General features: G+C 42.0%; 1 protein-coding gene across 2 annotated transcripts in view; it reads left to right on the forward strand.

Annotated features, from left to right (window-relative positions):
• The window catches only part of LOC144499778 (protein furry homolog), a 302,728-nt gene that overhangs the window by 99,427 nt on the left and 177,512 nt on the right, over positions 1-25,789 (forward strand). For both annotated transcript variants that reach the window (XM_078222227.1, XM_078222228.1), the window contains exons 11-16: positions 1,232-1,333; positions 2,863-2,966; positions 11,576-11,684; positions 15,240-15,326; positions 17,195-17,366; positions 21,503-21,635. In XM_078222227.1, coding sequence (XP_078078353.1) covers positions 1,232-1,333; positions 2,863-2,966; positions 11,576-11,684; positions 15,240-15,326; positions 17,195-17,366; positions 21,503-21,635 — 707 coding nt within the window. The remainder of the gene's footprint in view (positions 1-1,231; positions 1,334-2,862; positions 2,967-11,575; positions 11,685-15,239; positions 15,327-17,194; positions 17,367-21,502; positions 21,636-25,789) is intronic.

A 25,789-nucleotide genomic window follows, 5' to 3' on the forward strand; every position in this document is an offset into this window, starting at 1 on the left:
AGACTGAGGCAGCGGGGTGGGGAGCAGTCACCTTTATACCTGGACCGGGGGGGAGGAGTCTCAGGCAGGGCCGGCAGGGGTATGCCCAGGCATGTCACACACACACAGGCAATAAGCTTAACAGTGGTTTACCACAGAGGGATATGAGCCAAACGCGGGCAATTGGGACTAGCTTAGGGGTTTAAAAAGGGGTAGTATGGACAAGCTGGGCCAAAGGGCCTGTTTCCATGCTGTAAACCTCTATGACTCAGTCAAAATTGGCAGCGATGTGTTCCTCACTATCTCCTAGATGACAGGAATGGAAACCCCACCATCCAAAATATTCAGGCCCTAGTACTTGGTTTGCTTCTTTTAATGACCTTGCTAACCTGCGGCACAACTATTAGTGATTGGTTAATTTGTACTCTTTGAGATCCCTTTGTTCCTCAATGCCTGAAATTTGCACATTTCAAGTAATAGTTTAAAGTTTATTTATCAGTATCACAAGTAGGCTTACAGTGACACTGCAATGAAGTTACTGTGAAAATCCCCTAGTCGCCACACTCCGGTGCCTGTTTGGGTACATTGAGGGAGAATTTAACATGGCCAATGCACCTAACCAGCACATCTTTCAGACTGTGGGAGGAAACTGGAGCACCCAGAGGAAACCCACGCAGGTACAGGGAGAACTTGCAAACTCCACACAAACAGTGACCCAAGCCGGGAATCGAACCTGAGTCCCTGGCACTGTGAGGCAGCAGTGCTAACCATTGTACCACCGTGCCACTCCCATTATTACTTAATAAGCAATAATGTTGAATTTGTGTAATTTTTTTCATTCTCTTTGAATACTTTTATTAGTTACAAGCATTGGAAATGAGGACAAATGGGTTATTTGTTTGACGGTCAAAAATCATTCAGTCGTTAGTGAAGAATCTGTTTACTTTCCAATTATTGTGGCAAGGCTGAACAGATGGATGTATCAGTGACCAATGGCACATGTGGAAGTGAAGTAGTTGGAGGCAGAAGTTGATTTGTTCAAATGTCCAGTGTGTCCAGGCAACACTGTCCTGCCGAACATCCGTCCCTTAATTAACATCAACAAATGAATTAATTAACTGAGGTCATTCATCTCATTGCTTTTTGCGGGATCTTGTTGTGAAGCACTTCAAATAACTCTTAAGAATATGAAAGGTGTTCTCTATCTGCATATACAAATTATTTCTAATATTTTTCTTTGTTTATTCCACAGGCTCTGTTCCCTTTGGTAACCTGTCTTCTCTGTGTCAGCCAGAAGCAATTCTTTCTCATTCGGTGGCATATCTTCCTGAACAATTGTTTATCCAATCTTAAAGTCAGTAAACACATTTTAATTAATTCTTTATGGGCTTCTGCAGTGACTCTCAGGATGTACTTTGTTTTATAATTCACATATAACTTACAGAAAACAGGCTGGCCTTTTATATTGCCCTTTCAACCAGCCAGACGAATGAATTTTGGTAGAAAACAATAATATACAATGCAGGAAAATGTAGTTCATATGTATGTTACAAATATCAGCCAGCAATCAGTGCAATTTTTGCGATCTCCTTTTTTCACTAAAGTTCGGAACTCTGGCATGAGAGACCACTGATCAGTGCAGCTTCCAGGTTTTTGTCCAGCAGTTGCAAGCACTACTTTGGTATTCAGAGTGATTGCTGAGAATGTTGCCCCTCACAATAAAATGCAGCATACCTGCCCCTGCTCTCCATCCCGAATATGGTTGAGTCAGAACATAAATAGGAGCAGAAGTTGATCATTTGGCCCCAAATGCCTGCTCTGCCATTCATTAAGATCAACGTTGATGTAATTGTGACCTCAATGCCACTTTCCTGCCTGCCCCTCGAAATCCTTGTTTCCCTTGTAGATAAAAAATTTTGTTTGACTCACTTTGAATATATTCAGTAACCCAGTCTTCCCTGCTGTCCGGGGTAGAGAATTCCAAACATTCACAACTCTCCGAGAAGAAATTCTTCCTCACTTAAAATAGACCTATAGAATTCCTACAGTGCAGAAAGAGGCCATTCAACCCATCAAGTCTGCACCGACTCTCTGAAAGAGCATCCCAACCAGGCCATCCCCTCTGAAATATTGCTCAGTGATTATCTGTATTTGTGTTAAACAGTTTAATTCGTTAAGTTTTACATTTAATACCTCCTTGGTCATACTTTAAACTCCACCCAAGCTTAAGAGAAAAAAAAATCATAAAACCCATCCATCAGTCACCTATCTTCTCACGATATAATGCCTAAGAGCAAAGCTCTCTGGTCTTGCTGTCTTGTTCTCTCTCTTGAATGCTCCCCATCTTGTAAATGACCAGAACCTGCACCTGTTCACTTCTGTGCCGAATTCCATCACCTACCAAATTCCTGAGTGAAATACTCTGTTGAAGTTGTAATCTGTCAAACTGCTGTTGCTGTTTGTCCTGATTTTTCCAGTTGGAGCTGCTAGTTATTGTTTGGCTTGGTTTCTCCTGCAATCCTGGAGCAGTTATTCTGATTGATTGAGCTTACCAGGATGATAGCCCAATCCATAGAATGCTGCAGTTGTTTTCAAGGTGCTTGAGATCAGTATTTTCACCCATTTTACACACTATTGTATTTGGTAACCAGTGAGCAGTTACCAGGAAAATGAAACACATAGAAGGATCAAAAAACATTCATATAATTACTCTTCATATGTTAACCAGGTTTTAATGCATGGCAGTCTAATTGATTCACAGATAAATTGTCTGTCTGTCATGGTATTCAGCCATACATGCAGCGAAGTCCCAAACTTATTTAAAATCAGGATTTTTAGTAATAATTATAGGTAAACCTAATGATTTTATCTTTTTACTTATAGAATAAAGATCCTAAAATGGCTCGCGTTGCACTTGAATCACTATACAGACTATTGTGGGTCTACATGATAAGGATCAAATGTGAAAGTAACAATGTGACACAGAGGTAATAGAAGTCTACATTAATAAAGAAGTATGGTGAATATGCCAATTTTTAAAGACCTTCCTTGGGTATATTTTCTTTATCCACGATTTCTATCTGACCTGTCCATCAAAAATTAGAGCAGATTTGGGTCAAATACCCATTTTTCACAATGTTTGATTTTACTCTCCATTGACTTCATGTTCTCTCTCACCTGGCAATTTAAGATAAAATTCAGCATTTTAACTAAAATTAGTTATCAATATGAAAAATTTGAACATAGTTAGAAAGCGCTGAAGGACAATTTACTCGTGTTTTGTTTTGCCATCAGTAAAACGGGTATTAAAAAGGGAAAAAGGACACTTGTACTTTTAGGACCTAAAGATATTTAATGAATTTCTGTAGCATTCCATGACTACAGAATCAGATCAAAATACCCCTGAACTGGATTTAATTGGTGGAATTCTCCAATCCTGCTTGCGGTGGATTTGGTGGTGGGCAGGAGCAGAGAATGCAGGAGGAACCAAAAGGTTGGAACCTGCCAGCATGAAACACATTACACTTTCCCCAATTGAAAGATAATGGTGGGTGGATTCTCCCACAGCCTGTTGGCGTGAACACATTTTGGATTTATTTGCATCTTATGAGTGCTCATTAAAATAGCTGCTCACTGGAATCTCCACTTGCCTTCCAATCTTGCATCACACAAGTGGGAAATTACATCAGCCTGAAATCAGTTTGAAAAAGTGTAAGTGCACAAGATGGACCTCACTTCGCTTGAGACTTCAAGGTGAGTATAACAGACATAGAGGTTGCGGGGGGGGGGGGGATTCTCACCCAAAAATTTCGAAGTGCTGAATTCATGGGAAAACTGATGTAAATCACGATTGTTTTTTCAGTGCAACTTCAGGCAAGAATCTCCCACACTCTGTGCAATGCAGAGGTCACAATTGTGAATATCATTAAAAGCTCGGGGGTGGGGTCTGTTCACGTTGGAGTCTGACAGTTCCGATCCTCTGTGCATGTGCAGTGGCCCCAAACTGTCATCCTCCTGATCGCTGGCCAGCTTGATTGCTGGCCAGCCTGGGACCCCCACAGTGCTGCCTCCTCAGCCCCACCCCATGGCCCAATCGCGACCCCCACAAGCATTCCCGGGCCAGCTCCGACCCCTCCCCCACAAGGAGTGCCCCAATCTCCAACTACCCTCCCCTCAGCAGTGACGATACCTCCCACCCACACCCCAGCAGACCCCACCCCCCAGCATGAGGTTGCCCCTCCCAGGAGGCACCCCCCCCGCCACGGGAGACAGAACGCCCACCCAGCAGACTACCCCCTTCCAGCCCATCCCAATCGCTAGCCTCCCTCCAGCCCCGATCAATCCCAATGCAGAGTGGCAGTGGGATCCCCCACCCCCACCGATTGCTCCTAAGGCTTGTCCCCTAGGCCCTGCCCCCTTGGCACTGCCCGGTGCCAAGGTGCCCCCTGGGCATGGGCACTTTGCCCATTGGGCAGTACCAGGGGGCACAGGCTGGCTCTGGCAGGGGACCCATTGCACAGGGGGCACTGCCATCTGAACCCTAGGGGCCCCAATTGCCCCCCCTCCACTCCCACTAGTTCCCCAAAAGTGGGGAACTAGGGTTCCAAGTTAGCATGGTGTATATTATGACATTTAATGGATTGGTGACATTGATTTTTGTTTATTTCTTTCATGGGATGTGGCACCATTGGCAAGGCCATCAATTATTGCTCAACTCTAATTGCTCTTGAACTGAATGGCTAGTTAGACCATATCTGAGGGCATTTAAGACCATAAGACGTAGGAGCAGAAGTAGGCCATTCAGCCCATCGGCTCTGCTCCACATTCATTGAGATCATGGCTGATCTGATATGATAATCCTCAACTCCACTTTGCCGCCTTTTCCCAAAACCCTTGATTCTCTTACTGATTAAAAATCTGTCTGTGAGGGGTCACGTGATGAGAATAGCTTTGTTTCTGTGCTACTCAGACCCTAATCCTTCTGTTTGTTGCCGTTTACACAGCTTGTTCTTACCTAATCCTGGAGTGAAAACTCCACATTATGACCCTGGAAGATTTCTGGTTAAACATTGGTGACAAAATGCCGAAAAATGTTCAGATCATTGACAAAAGAGAGCAGCCAGAAGTAATTGTTTGTAATATATATAAATGACTTGGAAGAAAACGTAGCTGGTCTGATTAGCATGTTTGCGGATGATACTAAGATTGCTGGAGTTGCGGATAGTGATGAAAATTGTCAGAGAACACAGCAGGATGTAGATAGGCTGGAAAATTGGGTGGAGAAATGACAGATGGAATTTAATCTGGACAAATGCAAGGTGATGCATTTTGATAGATCCAATTCAGATGGGAGCTATAAAATAAATGGCAGAACCATCAGGAGCATAGACTCACAGAGAGATCTGGGCGTGCAGGTCCACACAGATCCTTAAAAGTGGCAGCACAGGTGGAAAAGGTGGTGAAGAAAGCATATGGCATGCTTGCCTTCATCAGCCGGGGCATTCAGTATAAAAGTTGCCAAGTTATATTACAGTTGTATGAAACATTGGTTAGGCCACATTTGGAATACTGTGTCCAATTCTGGTTGCCACACTACTAGAAGGACATGGAGGCGTTGGAGGGAGTACAGAAACGGTTTACTAGGATGTTGCCTGGTATGGAGAATATTAGCTATGAGAAGAGATTGAATAAACTGGGATTGTTCTCTCTGGAAAAACGGAGGCTGAGGGGCAACCTGACAGAACTTTATAAAATTATGAGGGACAAAGATAAGGTGAACAGTTGGAATCTTTTTCCCATAGCAGAAATGACACAAGGGGGCACAAGTTCAAGGTAAGGGGGGAAAGGTTTAGTAGAGGTGTACAGGGGAAGTTTTTTACCAAGAGGGTGGTCGGGGCCTGGAATGCACGGCCAAGTGAGGTGGTTGAGGTAGTGACATGTTAGTGACATTTAAGACTTCTCTGGACAGACACATGAACAGGCAGGAATAGAAGCATACAGGCGGTTAGTCTAGATAGGACAATGTGATCGGTTTGGTGGGCTGAGGGCCTGATACTGTGTTGTACTGTTCTTTGGTCTAACTGTCATGGAGGTGATTCCCTAACATGGCGACTTAGTGAATGAACGGCTCTTGATCCGGCACTCTCAAAGGCATTGCAACTGATGATTGCTAATAGTAGCATATTCTCCATAGCTGGTATTCTCATCATTGATGAGAAACTCAGTTTGTTAGCACAAAATATCAGTGCTCACACTATAACTGAGCAAAAGTTTGGCAAAACGCTTGATGAACTGCAGGACTGTCAAAAATGCAGCTTCTTCAGTTGAGGCCTGCTTACAATCCTTGGAAAAGCAGCTACATGGCATGTCAGGATTCCTTACCAATCTGGAGAACCAAAAATGGAGGCAGAATGTTCCAATTGTTGGTTTTCCAGAAGGAGCTGAGGGTAAGCGCCCATGAGAGCTGGCTACCATGTTCCTTTAATTTAGAAACGAAAGCAGGACGCATTAAGTTAGAAAGGGCACATCATATCCTGTCTTTGAGACCTTGGGACAGTCAACGACCCCCGACTCAAAATTATGCATTTTTATAACTTCAAGGACCGTCAAAGAGTATTGGACACAGATAGATGTAATGGGGTCTTCCTCTATGATGGAGCAAAGATCGATCTCTTTCAAGAATTCTCAGCATCTGTGGAGAGAGAATAGAGCCAATGTTTTGAGTCACCATTTTCTGTTTTTGTTTCAGATTCCAGCATTGATAGTACTTTGCCTTTATATATATTTTAAATCTGTCTATCTCAGCCTTGAACATACTAAATGATCCCACCTCCACAGCCCTCTGCGGTAAAGAATTCCAGATTAATAACCCTCTCAGAGAAGAAATTCCTCCTCATCTCTGTCTTAAATGGGTGACCCATTTGCTCTGAGATTATGCCCTCTGGTCCTAGACTCTTCCACAAGGGGAAACAACCTCTCAGCACCTACCTTGTCAAACCCCCTGAGAATTCTATGGCCGGAATTCTCTGATCTCGTTTGCCCCACCACCGCTGCCAGCGAGAATTGAGAATTTGGCGCAGTGGGATCGGAGAATTCCAGCTGCGGGCGAGGTCGCAGAATTCCGACCTATTTGTCTCAATAAGATCACCTCTCATTCTTCTAAACTCCACTGTGTACAGACCCAACCTACTCAACCTCTCCTCATAAGAAAATCCTTCCATACCTGGGATTAACCTAATGAACCTTCTCTTATAAGTCAACTGCATTCAATATGAGTGGTAATTAAGTGCCAAATGGCATTGTGATATCTAAAACTGTGCCCTGGACCTTACGTTCTGCCACCAATGGGTTTGAGATGGGGAAATTAAAAGTCCAGTTGGTGACCTTCCTGCCCCGCAATTCCCCCCAATGATGGTTTTGCATCGAGCAGCCCACCAATCCATGGGCCAGTTGAGGCCCTTAAGTGAGCAATTAATGCCCATTTAAGGGACTCGCCTCGCTGTCACCAGGAATTAATAAACAGGGGAGTGGGCCACACCAGATATGCAACTGAGCATGTTTTCCTGCACAAACTGGTGGTGGGCAGGTTGAGGTTCCTCCTTAACAGACTTCCTGGGGCCCTCAGAGACCTCCCCCCAAGCTGTAAACCACTCAGATTCCACTCCCCACCTACCATATATTAAACTGATCTTTCTCTACACCCTAGCTATAACTGCAACACTATATTCTGCACCCTCTCCTTTCCCTCTGCCTTATGTGCTCTGTGAACGGTATGTTTTGTCTGTATAGTGCGGAAGAAACAATACTTTTCACTGTATCCCAATACACGTGATAATAAACCAAATCAAATCATTGAACCTTTTCTAGCACTGAATTTTTGGCACAATACTCCTGCTGCACACTAGCTCAGCAGGCTCATTAGTTTCTTCCTGCTATCCTCCATAAAGGGGACTTCTCTTTGTGGCTTCATTGCTTGCATTATGACCTTCTCAGATGTGTCCATGATCCAGGTTCAATTTACCATGTATCCACACTCTTGTTCTTTGCTCCCTCACAGTGGAGATTTCCACATTTTTACAGGAATTGCTGCATCCCACCCTCCTCCTTGATTGCTCGGGGACCATGCGTCTGGCTCTTGGAAAAGCACACAAATCAGGGAGTTGGGTTCCCAACTTGGAAATGGTCCTGCCATTGCGGCAGGGGCTAAGGTGGTAAAAATCTGTCCAAAGTGCCCGAAATGTTGTTACCAAAAGGTATACCCAAATTTTTGGTTTAGACTATTGAGAAGTAGAGTTCCTTGTTAACAATGCAGACTTCTAAAAATTCCTTCTATGTTCAGTTTTTCCATTCTACACCATTACTTTTAATCTCCTTTGTATACTTGGAGCTATTTTTTTGAACCCAACCCTCCGCCATCCTGAGAAAAGATCACTGGTGCCCAGGACCTATGCAGTGACAAGTTTTTTTAAAATTGGCATTTTTCCATTTTTGGATAAGCACTGTGCTTTCACTTCGTGGTTGATGTTGTATTTGAGGGTATTAAAGTATATTTTTATTGAACAGTATTGAATTCCACATTCTCTCAGATTTTTAGTGGATCACATCAATGGCTGTCCTAGCCTTTGCATGTCATCTTCAAAACAAAATGGAAAAGCAAATTGGCATTACTATTGAAACTGGAATATTGTGTTTAAGCACTGTATAACATGGACTAATGTATAGGCAACACAAACATTGGTGCCAAACTGCTCAGTATATTGGTCAGTTGAACAATGTTCTGTTGAATCAGTGAACTTTCTTATTTATCTGTGTTTAGTACGTAAATCACAGATTATGGCCAGATTCTCCGCTGCCAGCGAGAATGGAGAATTTGATGCCCAGCCAAATCTGCATTCACTGCAGCAGGACCGGAGAATCCCAACTGCAGGCGAGGTCGGAGAATTCTGGCCTCTGCAGGATAAAGCTTAACTATACAAAATAGAAAACATATTCAGCAATTGTTGTGCTTTATTCTGTGGTCAGAAGTAGGTTAATGACTTGTAATGCTGAAAAGTCTTGTTGAGGGCAACATTTTTAGCATTATCCATTATCGCACTATTAGCAACAACATGTGAGTTAAAGGATGGGAGTATTACATTGGAAATTGAGCTTTGTTTTGTTTTCTTTATCCATCACATTTAAACAGAATCATAAACTAGCAAAAGATAACATAATTGTACTAACTTTGTAGAATTTGACTAAAGAATTATAATCATGATTTGCCACTTCTTCAAAAATAACATGATGCTTTTATTGTTCTACATTGATCAAATCATTGGCTCATAAGTGATTCACTCCTAACAAACTCTCAGTCACCCAACTTTACTTGTACAGCATCAGTGTATTAGAAGTATTAAGTATTAAAAACAAACTGTTGATGGATTAAGTGGGCATAGTGAGGCAGCACACGCTTTCAATTCTCTGGCATAGTTTTGCATCTAATGTAAACTGATGGGTGGCATGATAGCATAGTGGTTAGTACTGATGCCAGGGACCTGGGTTCAATTCCAGCCTTGAGTGATCATCTGTATTGGACGTTTGCACGTTCTCCCCATATCTGCATGGGTTTCCTCCGGTGCTCTAGTTTTGTCCCACAGTCCAAAGGTTTTATAGGTTAGGTGGATTAGCCATGGGAAATGTGCATTGTTTATGAGGACAGGGCGGGGGAGAAGACCTGGATAAAATATTATGTCATAGAGTTGGTGCAGACCCATGGGCTGAATGGCCTTCTTCCGCACTGTAGGGTTTCAATGGACCAAAGTATTGGCATCCTGGAAGTTACTGTTGACCCAAAACTGAACTGGGCCAGCCATATCAATATTGTGGCTACAAGAGCAGGTCAGAGGCTAGAAATTCTATGACAAGTAACCCTCCTGAGTCTCCAAAGCCTGATCACTATCTACAAGGCACAAGTTAGGAGTGTGAGGGAATATTCTCCACTTGCCTGGAAGAGTATAGTTCAGCAACATTCAAGAAGCTTAACAACACCATCCAGGTCAAAGCAGCCTGCTTAATCGGCATCCCATCCACCACCCTAAACATTCATTCCTTCCACCACCGACAAAATGGTGGGTATCATCGACAAAATACACTGCAGCAATTCACCAAGGCTCCTTCAACAGCATCTTCCAAACATGTGACCTCTACCACCTAGAAGGGCAAGGGCAACAAATACATGGGAACATCATCATCTCCAAATTCCCCTCCTAGCCACACACCACCCTGACTTGGAACCATACTGCTGTTCCTGCGCTGTTGCTGAGCCAATATCCTGGAATTTCTTCCCTCACAACACTGTCGCTCTACCTACGCCACATGGTCTGCAGTAGTTCAAGAAGGCAGCTCACCATCACCGTCTCAAGTCAATTAGGGATGGTTAACAATTTCTGGCCTACTAAATGATTCTCATATCTTGTAAAAGAATAATGAAAAAATTCAGTTCAAAATTAACAACTATACCATTGTTTTCAAGAGAAAATTGCAATTACAGATTTTAATGATGGACTTTAACACCGAAAAGTGTGAGGTGATACACTTTGGAAGGAGTAATTTGACAAGGAAGTAATATTCAATGAATGACATAACACTAGGATGTTCTGAGGAACAAAGTTATCTTGGTATGTTTGTCCATAGATTTCTGAAGGCAGAATGATATGTTAGTAGGGTGGTGAAAAAGGCATATGGGACACTTGCGTTTATCAATCAAGGTATAGTTACAAAAGCAGGGAAGTCATGTTGGAGTTGCATAGAACTTTGGTGAGGCCACAGCTGGTGTACTGTGTGCACATTATAGGAAGGATGTGATTGGACTGGAGGGGGTGCAGAGGAGATTCACCAGGATGCTGCCTGGGATGGAACATTTAAGTTACGAAGAAGGGTTGAGTAGACTTGGGTTGTTTTCATTGGAGCAAGGAAGACTGAGGGGAGACTGATCGAGGTGTACAAGATTATGAGAAGTATGGACAGGGTGGAGAGGGAGCAGCTGTTCCCCTTAGTTGAAGAGTCAGTCACAAGGGTGCACAAGTTCAAGATGAGGGCAGGAGCTTTAAGGAGGTGGGTATGAGGAAAAACTGTGGTGACAGTCTTTGGATAGTAGTTGAGGCAGCTGCCTCACATCCTTTAAAAAGTACTTGGGGAGCACTTGGCACCTCATAACATTCAAGACTATAGGCCCAGTGGTGGAAAATGGGATTAGGTAGATCAGTTAGGTGTTCCTCACGTGTCGATGCAGATTTGATGGGCCTAAGGGCCTCTTCTGCTCTGTGTGATTCTGTGATACTGGACTCAGCAATAAAATCTCAAATTTCAAAGCAATGTCCTTTTTTAGGACTATATTTTATAACCATTGTCTGTAACTCATTAAAAGTTGTTTTAAACATGATTATTCAAAGGAGTGTTTGATAGATTTAAAGCAATTAGTATTCATGATTAATTAATGTTTATTAAAATTGAACAAATGTAGTCATTCATTGTCAGTGTGATTAAATCTGCAGCCACACTTTCATCACTTTCCATTGAGAAGATCATTCAGTCAACCATCAATGTCTTTCTTTTATAGTCGACTTGGAAGCATAACCGCAACACTTTTTCCCAAAGGATCTCGCAGTGTGGTGCCAAGGGATATGCCTCTCAACATTTTTGTGAAAATCATACAGTTCATTGCACAGGTATAGGGAAAATACCAGAACTTGCTATATTTATTACTTTACTTCATTCTTGAAATAACTCTTTGACAGAGTAGATTTAAATAAATAAAACAAGATGCATGAACTATTCTTACGATTATACTATCAGTATCATAATAATATGTTCATAACCTTAATATGTAAATATTTTAAAAATTGCAGAATGTTTTTCATTGTGCAAATGGTTCCAGCAGGAAAATATGGAAAGTATGCATTTTGCATGTCACAATATCAACAGAGGACGTGTGAGGAACCACATTGCTTCTCACATTGATGTTTAGGTTGACAAAACTCCCTGCGTGCATACTGAACTACAGGCTAGATTTTTATGCCCCAGTCCCCTGCTACGAGAGTGGGTCGGCAGGATGTGTTGGGCAATCTGCCTGCCCTTGAGCCCCACCCTCCTCACCTCTTCGAGACCTGCCAAACTGATCCTGGCAAACTCACCCTATTTTCCTACTTCTTTGGCTTTCAATTATGTTCCTGGTCAGGGATTGGCTGCAGTCCAAACAGTTGCTGCTACAGTTAGTGGCACTGGTGGGACTGAAGAACTGCAGGCCATCTGATTGGCAGACTATCCGGCCTCAGGGGACTGAAGCCACAACCTCAGGCAACTAATTGCCTGACAAGAATAAAACCTGGTTGTGGCAAGCGACAGTGGAGACAGGCTCACCCCCAGAGCCTGTGGGCAGGATTTTCCGGCTGTGCTCACCCCAAAACCGGAAAATCTCGCCTGAGGTCAACGGACCTTTTGCATGGTCCCCCCGCTCACTATGATTCTCGTGGCGGGCGGGACGGGTAAGTTCGCCTCTTCATCTCTGCTTTAAATCCTGGCCACAGAAACAAAGCTCTGAACACTATTTTACTGATTAAACCTTAAAATGTACCTTTTTTGTTTGGGTAATGCAGCAGCTGATATTGTTGTGCTATAATTTATAACCATTCTCTCCAAGTGGTACCAACTAATTAGTTTATTTCTGGTAGGTGATTAGTTGAAGAGCAATAAGCAAATGTATTGCAGGAAATAGAATTCAAAAGTGAAGTAAAAATGTCACTGTAATGCAAATTTAACAAGACTAGATTTTCTGATATGAACATAGTCTAGATGTGAATGGCAAATGGTGGGTTTTACGTTGACTGAAAAGGAAGTATGCTGTTTGCAACCAATTTTCCCAAGTTAGCTCATGTACATAGCTTCAAGTGCAAATTTGAATTAAAGTCCAATAGTTCGAGGAGCATAGAGTTACAAAGGGTAAAGTTGAAAGGAAAGAATCAATTTCTTCCACTCTACTTCAATATTGGATTATTTTTAATTGGATTCGCCCATGGTCCCATTAACCCAAAAGATCAAAATAAGGGAGCTGCATTTATGTAACAAAGATTTGAGATTCTTGGAGCAAGTTGCATTCTTTTAAGTATCGTAAAATTTCACTATCCTGGAAATTCAATTTTAGCACATTCAATGTAAAGGTTCCATTGAGACCTATTAGAATGATATCTGCCTAGGGTGGTCGCAAATTTTAACCCTTTATACCCTACGCTAAATATTAATTTCCAATGTTAAAGAGTATTAGGTGGAGTGAAAAAGAGGCTGCTAGTGTGATGTTATCCATTTTGCATACTGCCCAAGACAAGTTTCACCTCCACTGGCAACCCAGCAAGGTTTTTGTATAAGAACCGCAAATAATCTTTCTTTATAGATCACAAAAGCAAAATATTGCTGATGGAAATCTGAAATAAAAACAGAAAATGTTGGAATGTTCGTATTGACATACCTGTTGAGTACTTCCAACATTTTCTGTTTTTATATGAAACAGGAGCAGCGGTGGACCATTCGGTGTCTCAAATCTGCTCTGCCATTCTATACAATCATGGCTGATCTGTTTGCATTTCAAATTCCACACTCCTTCTCCCCATAAATTAACTTTGATTCCCTTACCTAATAAGAATTTCTCAACCTCCGCCTTAAAAATATTTATTGATCCGCCTCCACCACCTTCTGAGGCTGAGAATTCCATGATTGAATGGCAGGGCAGATTTGATAGGCCGGGTGGTCTAATTCTGCTCTTATGTCTTATGATCTTATAGAATTCCAAAGTCGCACAACCTCATGAAAGAAAAAAATTCTTCTCATCTTTGCCCTATAAGGGTGACTCCTAATTTTCAGACAATGGGCTTGATTTTACCACTTTCATTCTAAGTGCTGAATCTGGGCGCAATTCAGATCCGACTTGAAAATCTGCTTTCAGGCACGTCCATATGCACTCAGCCTTAAAAAAAAATTGCGAGTCTGAATCGCACTGTGGGCGGGGTTTAGCGTGCCAGAAATGACCAGAGCTCTGCGCAGTTAGAAAAAAGAAAAAAAATTTGAACAAATGCATCCGTGTCAGATCGCTCCGAGCCGCAGGAAGCGGAGAAAGCGGCCCGGGAGCGAAAAGCAGGAGCGATGGCCCCCAAAGATGGTCCCCCTTATCCTCCCTCCCCACCCCCTCACCAGAGAATGATCTGGCCCGCCCCCCCTCCCACCCCCCGCCAAAACCAGATAACGATACCGTTGGAACCTCTGAACTTGCCTCTTCAGCAGCTGGAACACCTGATTCAGACTTTTATTCAGCAGGTCCATTTCGGTGCGATTCCGAATCAGTGAACGCGGTGGTAATGGGGGAAATGCTGATAAAGTTGGGTGGGCAGTTCATTAATTCAATTTAAATGCATGCAAATGCATTTATATCGCCATTACGCCCATTTCGGGCGCGAATCGGATCGTGTCCGTTCCCGGGTCTCGATAAAGTGGCCATCTGTGCGGACGCGGGCACGGATCTCGTTAATGGCCTCACACCCGACGTTTTTGTGCCCAAAAACGGGTGCGGCGCAATGGTAAAATCAGGCCCAATGTCTCCTAATTCTATACTCAAGAGGAAACATCATTTTCACATCCATCTTGTCAAGACTGTCCCAGATAGGGGGTGGTTGCAGGGGGTGATGGGTGGATAAGGGGGACCATCTTTGGGGGCCATCGCTCCTGCTTTTCGCTCCCGGGCCGCTTTCTCCGCTTCCTGCGGCTCGGAGCGATCTGACACGGATGCATTTGTTCAAATTTTTTTTCTTATTCTTCTGAACTCCAATGGAAAACAACCCCAGCTGTCCAACCTATCCTCATAAGACAGTCTGCTCATTATCAATCTAGTAAACCTCTGAACTGTCTCCAATGCATTTACATCCTTAAATAAGGAGACCAAAACTGCACACAGTATGCAAAATGTGATTTCACCAATGCCCTGTATAACTGAAGCATGACATGTTTACTTTTATTTTCAATTCCTCACCTAATAGGCAATAGCATTCCATTAGACTTCTTAATTACTTGCTGTACCTGCATGCTATTTTTGTGATTGATGCTTTAGAACATGTAGATCCCTCTGCAACGTGGAATTCTACAGTTATTCTCCACTGAAGTAATACCCATTCTTCCTGCCAAAATGAACAACTTCATGTTTGATTTTAAAGCAATTTAAGAAATATTTTCTCACCTATCAGGAGCGACTCGATTTTGCGATGAAGGAAATCATATTTGACCTTCTTAGTGTTGGAAAGTCACCAAAGACCTTCAGTCTAAATCCTGAGGTACATATTACTTTCTTTCACTATATTCTTACTTTAAGGTTCTTAGTAGAAAGGATGATTGCATGTATATGGAAAAAATCTTCTGTTTTCTTGTTAGTAATTTAAATTCTAAATTCATGTCAAAAAAATATGGTTGCAATGTACAGTAAACTTTAAAGTATTAAAGTAGCGAATGACAATATTTGCAAGTTTTCTATCACTGAAAGAAATTATAAATTTATGTGATTAAGAGTGTGGCCTCATCACACCCTTGGTTCCACAACCAACTGTATTTTGTAAGACTGCCTCGCTGGCATTAAGTTGAAATAAATTAGAACTTTTCCAGCTGAATAATTGGAAAATTGAATGCATCTTATATAGATACCACCCAAACACCAGTTTCTTTCCCTGATGCTTGTCCCAAACAGGACACCACTGGTTGAATTTTCCAGCAGGTGTCAGGACTCCAACATTGGAATGGATTGAGTGCTCAATTCTGCATGCCGCCACCACCCCTGGCGCAAACTCCTAATGGGTGGCTTCCTAATTGTCAGTCTCTGGATTTGCTGCCTTATTAAGCATTGCAAGCAGTTCCTAAGGCAGGAGGCCTGACCAGAGGATTCTCAGCACAGGCCAGCTATTGCCTGAGGTGGGACTGCTGAGGCAGAAAGGCATTCGCAAGGGTGCTCTCTGATACCTTTAAAAGTAACAATGAGGAGGCCCGCAGCTGGTATGGCTATAAGGTGTGGAATGTTGGCCACAGATAAGCCTTTCATCCAAGCAGCTTCTTCATTCGGGAATGGAATCTCTGGCACCAACGGCTCTGCCCCTCAGTGTTCCACCAGGAGGGTGTATTCAAGAAGCTGCCAACTGCTTACTCAGCGCCACTCCAATGGTGCAAAACTGCCATTGTCTTCAGAAACTAGCCCTCAATTATCCTAATTCACTGCCCACCTCGGTGGACTGTAGGAGCAGAATTTGGTACCTAAAGGGTTAACATGAGACTGAACACAGTACCGCTCACACGGTGATGTAAGAAAGCACATTAACCTAGAGCTAGGACCAGTCCAGGGATGGGTGTAGCGACTTGTAAGGATATAGTATGGAGTCCGCTCCATACTTACTGTAAATATGAACATTGTCTTTGTTAATATGGACATAATTGTAACTTATACAAGACTGCTTCATGGTGACCAAGCAGCATTCTTCAAGTGTACCGAAAGCAGAATATATCATGGTACCAGCGGTAGGATGCATCAGAATGGGTGACTGACTTTGTTTCCAGTATAGATCAGGGAAATTTCTTCAGTAGCAAGAAGGTTTCAGTCAAATGTACCATCATGATTTTTCCATATTTTCCTGGCTTCCAAACCCATCACCACAAGGCCAGAAAAGTTCAGTCTTCTACTTCAGAAGTTTGGCCTCCTTTGCCTATACCACCTGGAGCTCCTCACTTGTTGGCAGATCTTACAACCTTATTGGTCTAAAATTTTCCTCCTAAATTAGTTTACCTTGTATCCCTTTGCCTTTCAACTATTACTATCTCTCTTATCCTTGGTCTCCCATTTCAGTTGATCCAGCTCTTTCTTAAAAGTGCCAATTCTCCCTGAGTCAGCTATGGATTTATTGTTTATTGTTAGGTTTTGTTTAACAAAAAATGTCATTTAATATTTAAATTAAGATGAAGCTGCTCCGAACCCAAGAAAATGCTTGATATAAAATAGACACAACTTTCTAGAGATCAACATAAAATTTTAATCCTAATAAAGGATTGCCATATATTGGCATGATAATGGGTATAATTTTAATCCTGACCTGTATAAACTAAGGAAGGTTGTTGTTTCAGAACAAAATATTAACTCCGTGTACTTCCACAATATGCTTCACAGAGAATGAACATTGGTTTAAGAGCCTTCCTTGTAGTTGCTGACAATTTGCAGCAGAAGGATGGGGAACCACCAATGCCTAACACAGGAGCTACACTCCCTTCTGGCAACACACTGAGGGTGAAGAAGACTTACTTGAGTAAAACTCTGACAGAGGAAGAAGCAAAAATGATCGGTAAATCATACGTTGTAATATAACAAAGTTATATTTTTTGATAGCAATGGGATGGAATTTTTGAGCTATAGCAGAAGATTAAGAGAATTCATGTTGAATTTTTAATATAAAGTTCTGCCAAGTCGAATTCCACATACATTCTGAAATATTTTCAATATACGTAATAAAATTACTAGATTGGATATTGAATTAGAGAGACTGGTGTCCAAATTTGCAGATGATCCTAAAGTAAGAAATAATTTTGCGTACAAAATTAAGTTACAAAGGGATATTGATAGCATGTCCTGGGGATGGAAGTTAACAGCAATGAATGTAAGCTGATATATTTAGGTTAAAAAAGTAATAATTGTATTTTGTCGGAGGGAAAGCTGGGTCATATAGAAAAGCAAAGAGATTTGGGAGTTCAAGTTCACAAACTTTAAGAGGAGCATCTCAAGTTAAGAAATAGGAATAGCCTTTTTGATGTCAAGAGATATAGATGTTAAAAGTTAGGCCCGGATTTTCACCTTAACAGAGAGGCCTTCTGTCGTTGCGAAAATCCCAGAACTGGACGAAATATCAGTCTCATCCCTGAACCATCGTTGTGGGGGCAGGACTGGGTTTTTCCCATCCTCAAATGATGGAGGCAGCTGGCCTTTTAAATCACTAGCTGCCACCACTGCTGTGTGAACCAGGAGTATGCAGAACAATGTGGTTGACTCTTAACTGCACTTTGAAATAGCCTAGCAAGCCACTCAATTGTATTCAACCGCTACAAGAAAAACCATAAACAAGAAAAAATTAAACTGGATGGACCATGTGGCATCGACCAAGGTATCGGAAATGACATTGGCAAACCCAACCCAGTCAACTCTGGAAAGTTGTCGTTGTTAACATCTGAGGGCTTGTGCCAAAATTGGGAGACCAATCTCAAAGACCAGTCAAGCAACAGCCTGAGAGAGTCACATTTACAGAATCATGCCTTACAGTTAATGTCCCAGACACCACCATTCTTGGATATGTCCTGACCCACCGCAAGACAGACCCAGCAGAGGTGGTTAGACAGTGCTATACAGTCAGGAGGAAGTTGCCCTGGGTGTCCTGACATCAACTCTAGACCCAATGAAGTCTCATAGCATCAGGTCAAACATGGGCAAGAAACCTCCTCCTGATTACCATCCCCCCTCAGCTGATGAACTAGTACTCCTTCATGTTGAACACCACTTGGAGGAAGCACTGGGGTGATAGTAAGGATGCAAAATGTACTCTGGGTAGGGGACTTCATTGTCCATCACCAAGGTTGGTTCAGTAGTATCACCACAGACCAAGCTGGGTGGGTTCTAATGAACATAGCTGTTAGACTAGGACTGCCAGGCAGTAAGGAATCAACAAGAGTGAAACACATTTGTCACCTCAACCTCACGAACCTGCCTGCCGCAGATGCGTCTTTCCATGACAGTATTGGTAGGAGTGACCTCTGCATAGTCCTTGTGGAGATAAAGTCCCATCTTCACCCTCAAGATACCCTCCATGTGTGGCACTACCACCTTGCTCTATGGGAAAAATCTCAAATCTAGCAACTCAAGACTGGACATCCATGAGGCGCTGTGGGCCACAGCAACAGCAGAATCGTACTCAACCACAATCTGTAACTTCATGGCTCGACACATCCCCCATTCCCACTCTAGAATGACCACAATCCAGAGGATCAATCCTGGTTCAATGAAGAGTGCAGGAGGGCATGTCAGGGGCAACATCAGGCATACCTAAAAATGAAGTGTCAACCTGGTGAAACTATAATACAGGACTACTTGCATGCCAAACAGCATAAGCAGCAAGTAAAAGACAGAGCTAAGCAATTCCGCAACCAATGGATAAGATCTAAGTCCTGCAGTTCCACCACATCCAGCCGTATATGCTGTTGGACAATTAAACAACTCACTGGAGGAGGATGCTCCACAAATATTCCCATTCTCAATGATAGAGGAACACAGCATATCAGTACAAAAGATAAGGCTGAAACATTTGCAACAGTCTTCAGTTGGAGGTGCCAAGTGGATGATCCATCTCAGCCTCCTCTGGAGGTCCCCAGCATCATAGATGTCAGTCTTCAGCCAATTCAATTCACTCCACGTGAAGGCACTGGATACTACAAAGGCTATGGTCCCTGACAATATTCTGGCAATAGTACTGAAGACTTGTGCTCCAGAACTTGCCAAGACCCTAGCCAAGCTATCCCAGTGCAGCTATAACATTGGCATTTATCCAGCAATGTGGAAAATTGTCCAGGTATGTCCTCTACACCAGAAACAGGACAAATCCAAACCTGCCAATTACCACCCTATTAGCCTATTCTCGATCATCAGTAGAGTGATGGAAGCGGTCATCAACTGTGCTATCAAGCAACACTTACTTAGTGATAATCTGCTCACTGATGCTCAGTTTGGATTCTGCCAAGGTCACTCAGCTCCTGACCCCATTACAGACTTGGTTCAAACATGGACAAAAGAGTTTAACTCCAGAGGTGAGGTGAGAGTGACTGCCCTTGACACCAAAGCTGCATTTGACCGAGTGTGGCATCAAGGAGCTCTAGCAAGACTGGAGTAAATGGGAATCAGAGAGAAAATCCTCTGCCTCTGCTGGTGGAGTCGTAGCAGTAACAAAGAAAGATAGTTGAGAGTTTGGAGGTCAATCATCTCAGCTGCTTCTTCTGGGACCTTCCATCGTAAGAGGTAGATAGGTGAAGATGCGGAGGGAGGGAATTCCAGAGTTTAAGGCCTCGTTCATCCAAAGGTCAGGATGGCACTGTGGCTAACACTGCTACCTCACAGTGCCAGGGACCCGGGTTCAATTCTGACCTTGAGTGGAGTTTGCATGTTTCCCCGTGTATGCGTGATTTCCCCTGGGTGCTCAGGTTTCCTCCCATATTCCAAAGGTATGCAGGTTAGGTGGATTGGTCATGTTAAATTTGCCCCTTAGTGTTCAAGGATATGTAGTTGAGGTGGAATAGCCATAGTAAATGCACAGGGTTTCGGGGATAGGGCAGAGGGGAAGGCCTGGGTGGGATGATCTTTTGGAGAGTTGGTGCAGATTTGATGGGCCGAATGGCCTCTTTCTGGACTTAAGGGATTCTATAGTTCTATGGTAACTGAAGGCTTGGCCACCATTGATGCAGTGATTAAAGTCAGGGATGCTTAAGAGGCCAGAATTAGATGAGCGCGGATTTGTGGGTTTGGAGGCGATTACAAGGAATGAGGGCAAAACCCATGGAAGGATTTGAAAACAATGATGGGAATTTTAAAATCAAGATGTTTCTTCACCTGAAGATAATAAGTAAGCCAGTGATTGGTGAACAGGATTTGTTGCAAGTTACGACAAGGTCAGCAGACGTTTGGATGACCTCAAATTTATAGAGGATGTGGAAGATAAGCCAGAATTGAGTTGGAGTTATCCAATTTAGAATTAACAATGGCATGAATAAGGGTTTCAGCAGCAGATGAGCTGAGGCATGAGTCAAGTTGCGTGAAGTTACAGTGGTGGAAATTGGCACTGTTGGTTATTGTACAAATGCGTGATCAGAAGCTCATCTCAGGGTCAAACATTCTGGTTTATTGTCAGACAGTTGCCAAGGAGAGGGATGGAGTTGGTAGCCCAGGAAAGGAATTTGGAGATCTGACCAAACAATGGCACCAGTCTTCCCACTATTGAAGGAAAAGTAAAGAAAGTTTGAAAAAAACGTACCACGTTTTTATAGATCCTGGAAGCAAGCTGTCCTGGGACAGGTGGAAGACGAGGAACAGACTCCTTAACCTGTAAGCTAGCATGTCAGCCAAGAATGTTATTCATGCTGCTTGGAGAGAGGTTGCACAGACAGCATACTAATACCATTGAACAGTGCCACATTAGCATCAACTCCATCACCCTCCTTCACCACTGTCCCAGGCTGAATCAGATTGTTCACAATGCTAGCAACCTATTTGAGTCTTTATACAGTGGAGTGTAGAAAGAAAAGAATGGATTGCAGCAAAATAAAACGTTCTAGTAGTATACTAATGGTATTGATGCTGTGGGTAGCAAGGAAATTTAGGGTCAATGCTTTAAGTTAATGAAATCTATCAGAAGTATTCTAAAGATAGATTTTGCCCTCAACTCAACAGGAATATCTCTGTACTATCCACAACTAAGAAAAGCCCTAGATAGCATCTTAAGACACCTCGACAAAGAAGTTGGGCGTTGTATGATGTTGACCAATACACAGATATTGAACAAAGAGCCTGAAGACATGATCACGTAAGCAAGCATATAATTCATGCAGAATTCTGTTTTGAGTCAATGGTGAAAGGATGCAGCTGATTTTACGTACAGGTGTGCATCATTTCCAAATGGCTCTAAACTGTTGCAAATGTAAGTAGAAATGTCATATGCTAATACCGTTCAATCTTTGTGGTAAAGTTATTTGAATAATTAACACAGTTGAGGGTCCAGATTTGAACATTTGCAAGGAGTACACTACTGATTGGAATGGAAAATTGCATGATGCTGAAATTTTAAAAGGATAGGGGAAAATTAAAGGGATGTGGCAGATAGACCTCAGCTTACTGTAATTGTCTGTGCCAGCGCAATGCATTTCAAAGTTGAGTGGATTTACAAACGATTCTTCTGTTAACAGCTCAAACAGATAGCAGCCAGATCCTTATCTTCTTTGTCTCTAGAGACATGTTTTATGTGTAATTGCTATGTATCGATATTGTCTATTACCTTATTTGCTCATAGAGGGAAAAGTATATCAGGGAAAGTGTTGAAGTCCTTTGGACAATGGTTATACATTTTAAAGGGTTGCTTGATTGCATTAAGAGCTAATCACAAGATTTGATGGTGATGTCATTAGACTTTTGCTGTTTTATTTTCAGTTTGAACTCTGTACAGGCAAGACCTCCAAGAATAAATCTGTTGTTGTTAGTTTGAATCTACATGTGCAAACCACAGCTTTTCTTTCTGTTTAAAACCCACAACCTCAAACATAATTAGGGTATGACACAAAATGAAAATTGGTGATGAGTTTGGATTTTGTTTCACTGGGAACATTGAGAAAAGATCCTAATAGAAGAAAAAATATGAGTCCTCACATTTTGAAAATTAGAAGGCCGGGGAGATGCAGCAACAGGATTAAAGGTTGATGTGCCACTGCAGGAAAACCAAGTAATAAAAAAGCTTTCAGTGTGGTTTTAAAAGCGAGGGTTTTTTCTCCAATCAGAGAAGGGTGAGATTCCAGGCGGCATCTGGTATTTGAAAAGAGGGATACTTTGCTGCACAGCTGGGGTCATTTTAAAGAAAAAAATACGTCAAGTCAATGGTATCCAGGTAAAAAAGGGAGTACTGGGAATACAGTAAAAAAAAATGTACTGAGCAGTCTCAAGTCGTTAGTGCCTGAAAAAGAAATGGTCGGCCAATTAGGATCCATGGACCCTTTCAATGAAGAAAATGAATAATGAAATTCCTTTCTAGAGTGGTTTCAGTACTTTGTATAAGTGAATAAAATTGCAAACAAGTTGCTTGTACCAGTTTTTCTCAGTACAATTGGAAATAAAACCTACAATTCGCCCCGGCACTTGGTTAATCCAGAAAAGCCAGGAACCTAAACTTATGATGACTTGACAGAGACCCTCGAAGAGCATTACACTCCAAAGCCATTGATTATCGCAGAACGATTCAGATTCCTCTGGAGGAATCAAGTAGAAGACAAAAGCATTGAGGAGTGTGTAACAACCTTAAAAAGCCTGGCATGACATTGTAAATTTGGTGAGTCATTGAAACATACTCTTCAGATCGTTTGGTTTGTGGTCTCCAAAATGAGGCTATCCAAAAAAGATTGCTTACTAAACATACTTTGATGTTAAAGACAGCAGTAAAAATTGCAATGTCAATGGAACTGGCTGAAAAAGAGGTTTCACAACGTAGTGCAGGAATGAAGATCCACAAGTTGAGAACTCCCCATGAGAAGTGAAAACAGCAACAGGCATATCACCAATGTGCCAAAATGATCTATTCAGCGAGTGAATGCTGGAGCAAGGATAGTGAATGCAAGAATTGGGGCAAAATGGGTCACATTGCAAAAGCTTGTTGAGCTAGACCAACTTCCTCTGAGAAGAACATTCAGAAAAAGAATCTGGGAACCTTCAAGAAGAATAAATTGCATTCTAAAAAAATAATTTACACATGGAAGAAAGAATTATGACTGTGAAGAAGAGAATGTCAAGGAATATGATGAAGAGCTGCAACTAAACAGGGCGGATCATACAGATTCTGGGTGATTCCAAAGTTAAGTGGACAACATATTAGGATGGAGGTTGATAGTGTTGCAGCTGTATCTTTAATTCCTGAGACTACAAACCAACAAAAGCTGAAACATCTGCCTTTATAACCAGCTGATAAGATTTTAAGGACACACAATGAAGAGATCATGTCGTTAAAAGGTTACCTCATGGTCAGTGTAGAATTAAGTGGACAAACAGTGGAGATGCCTCTCTATGTAGTCCATGGTAATTTTCCACCCCTATTTGAGAGATCATGATTGGAGAAGATAAAGCTCAACTAGAATGCTGTCAACAGATTGGTCGATGTCAAAACTGACCTACAGCAGTCTCTGAATAAATACAAGTGTGTACATGAAGAGACACTTGGCTCAAGGAAGGGTGTTCAAGTAAAAGTCAAGATAAAGCTTAATAGGCAAGCAAAAAGTCTCAAAGCTCGAACGGTACCATATGCAGTACTTCTCAAGGTCAAAAAAGAATTAGTGTGACTTGTTAACACTCGTGTGTTAGAGCTGGTTGCAATAAATGACTGGGCTCTCCCAATCATACTTGTCATGAAACCAGATGGTTCAGTTCATGTTTAAGGTGATTGTAAAACAACCATAAATCCAGTGTTCTATGCTGATCAATATCCCGTTCCTTTAATTGAAAATTTGTTTGCTGGATTGTCAGGTGGGCAGAAATTCAGCAAGATTGATCTTTCACAAGTATATTTACAGATGGACGTAGCTGCGGAATCTCAACCGTTGCTTATCATTACTTATAAAGATCTGTTCCATCATAAAAGATTGCCTTTTGGAATAACGTCCACACCAGCCATTTTCCAAAGATCAACGAATGAGATTTTAAGTGGTCTCGCTGGTGTACAATGTTACCTAGATGATATTCTAATTACAGGGTCCAGTGAACAGGAGCATTTAAATAATTTAGAAGCAACATTGAAATGTCTTCCAGCACATGGTTTACGTAAAAAGAAAGAGAAGTGTGACTTTTCCAGATGCGAGTCCAGTATTGGGTCATGTTATTGATAGGAAAGGCTTATAGAAAGCACCTAAGCAGATGGACGCTATTTTAGAAACACCATGTCCGATGAATGTGACGCAGTTGAGGTCCTTTCTAGGATTAGTTAATTATTATGGCAAATTGTTCCTAACTTAGCTTTGTTGAAGCCATTACATAATTTACAATGTGTCATGTGACTGGACAATAGAATGTGAAAAAGCACATGGATGTCAAAGATGCTTTGCACAAGTCTGAACTATTCGTTCATTTTAATCCAAAGCTACCATTACTGCTTGCTTGTGATGTTTCACCTTATGGAGTAGTGGCAGTAGTTTCATATATTATGCCTTCGTTAGCAAAACAGCGATGGCTTTTGTTTTGCATACTTTGACAAATGCTGAATCTAACTCTGCTCAGCTAGAAAAAAAACATTGAGTATAACTTTTGGCATACAAAGGTTTCATCATTATTTATATGGTCGTCATTTCACATTATTGACTGATCATTGACCCTTTACTATTTTTGGGCAGTATAAAGGCACGTCGTTGTTAACTGCTAGCTGATTACAAAAATGGCAACTGATCTTATCTGCACACTCTTAGGATATAAAGTATCGTCAACAGAGTGCCATGCTGATGCTGAAACCTGTTGGTGGCATCTTCTTAATAGGTAATGTTGTTACCTGTTAAGCAGATGCTACCAACAAGTTTTGCTGATAATCTTTATTTTTCGCGAGTAGACCATTTGCCTATGATTGCTTCTCAAATTCAGAGACATACCAGAAATGATCCCATGATGAGGAAGGTGATGGATATGGTATTGAAAGAATGATAGCTGGGAAACCAAATGTGATAAGAAAGCTTGAGTTGACCATCCAAGGTGGGTGTCTATTGTGGGGAAGTCAAGGATCATTTCTCCTAGTCTGCGTGGAAGAGTTCTTGAACAACTACATAAAGGACATTATGGTATAGTTTGGACGAAGCAATTAGCGTGTAGTTATTTTTGGTAGCCAGGTCTGGATGCTCAGATTGAAGAAAAGGTTGGACAGTGTCAATCCATGCATGAGTAAGAAATACACTACTGTTACCTCCTTTACTAGTGACTAGTGGTGTGCCTCAGGGGTCGGTGCTG

This window comes from Mustelus asterias, chromosome 10 (genome assembly GCF_964213995.1).
Source record: "Mustelus asterias chromosome 10, sMusAst1.hap1.1, whole genome shotgun sequence".
Taxonomy (NCBI): domain Eukaryota; kingdom Metazoa; phylum Chordata; class Chondrichthyes; order Carcharhiniformes; family Triakidae; genus Mustelus; species Mustelus asterias.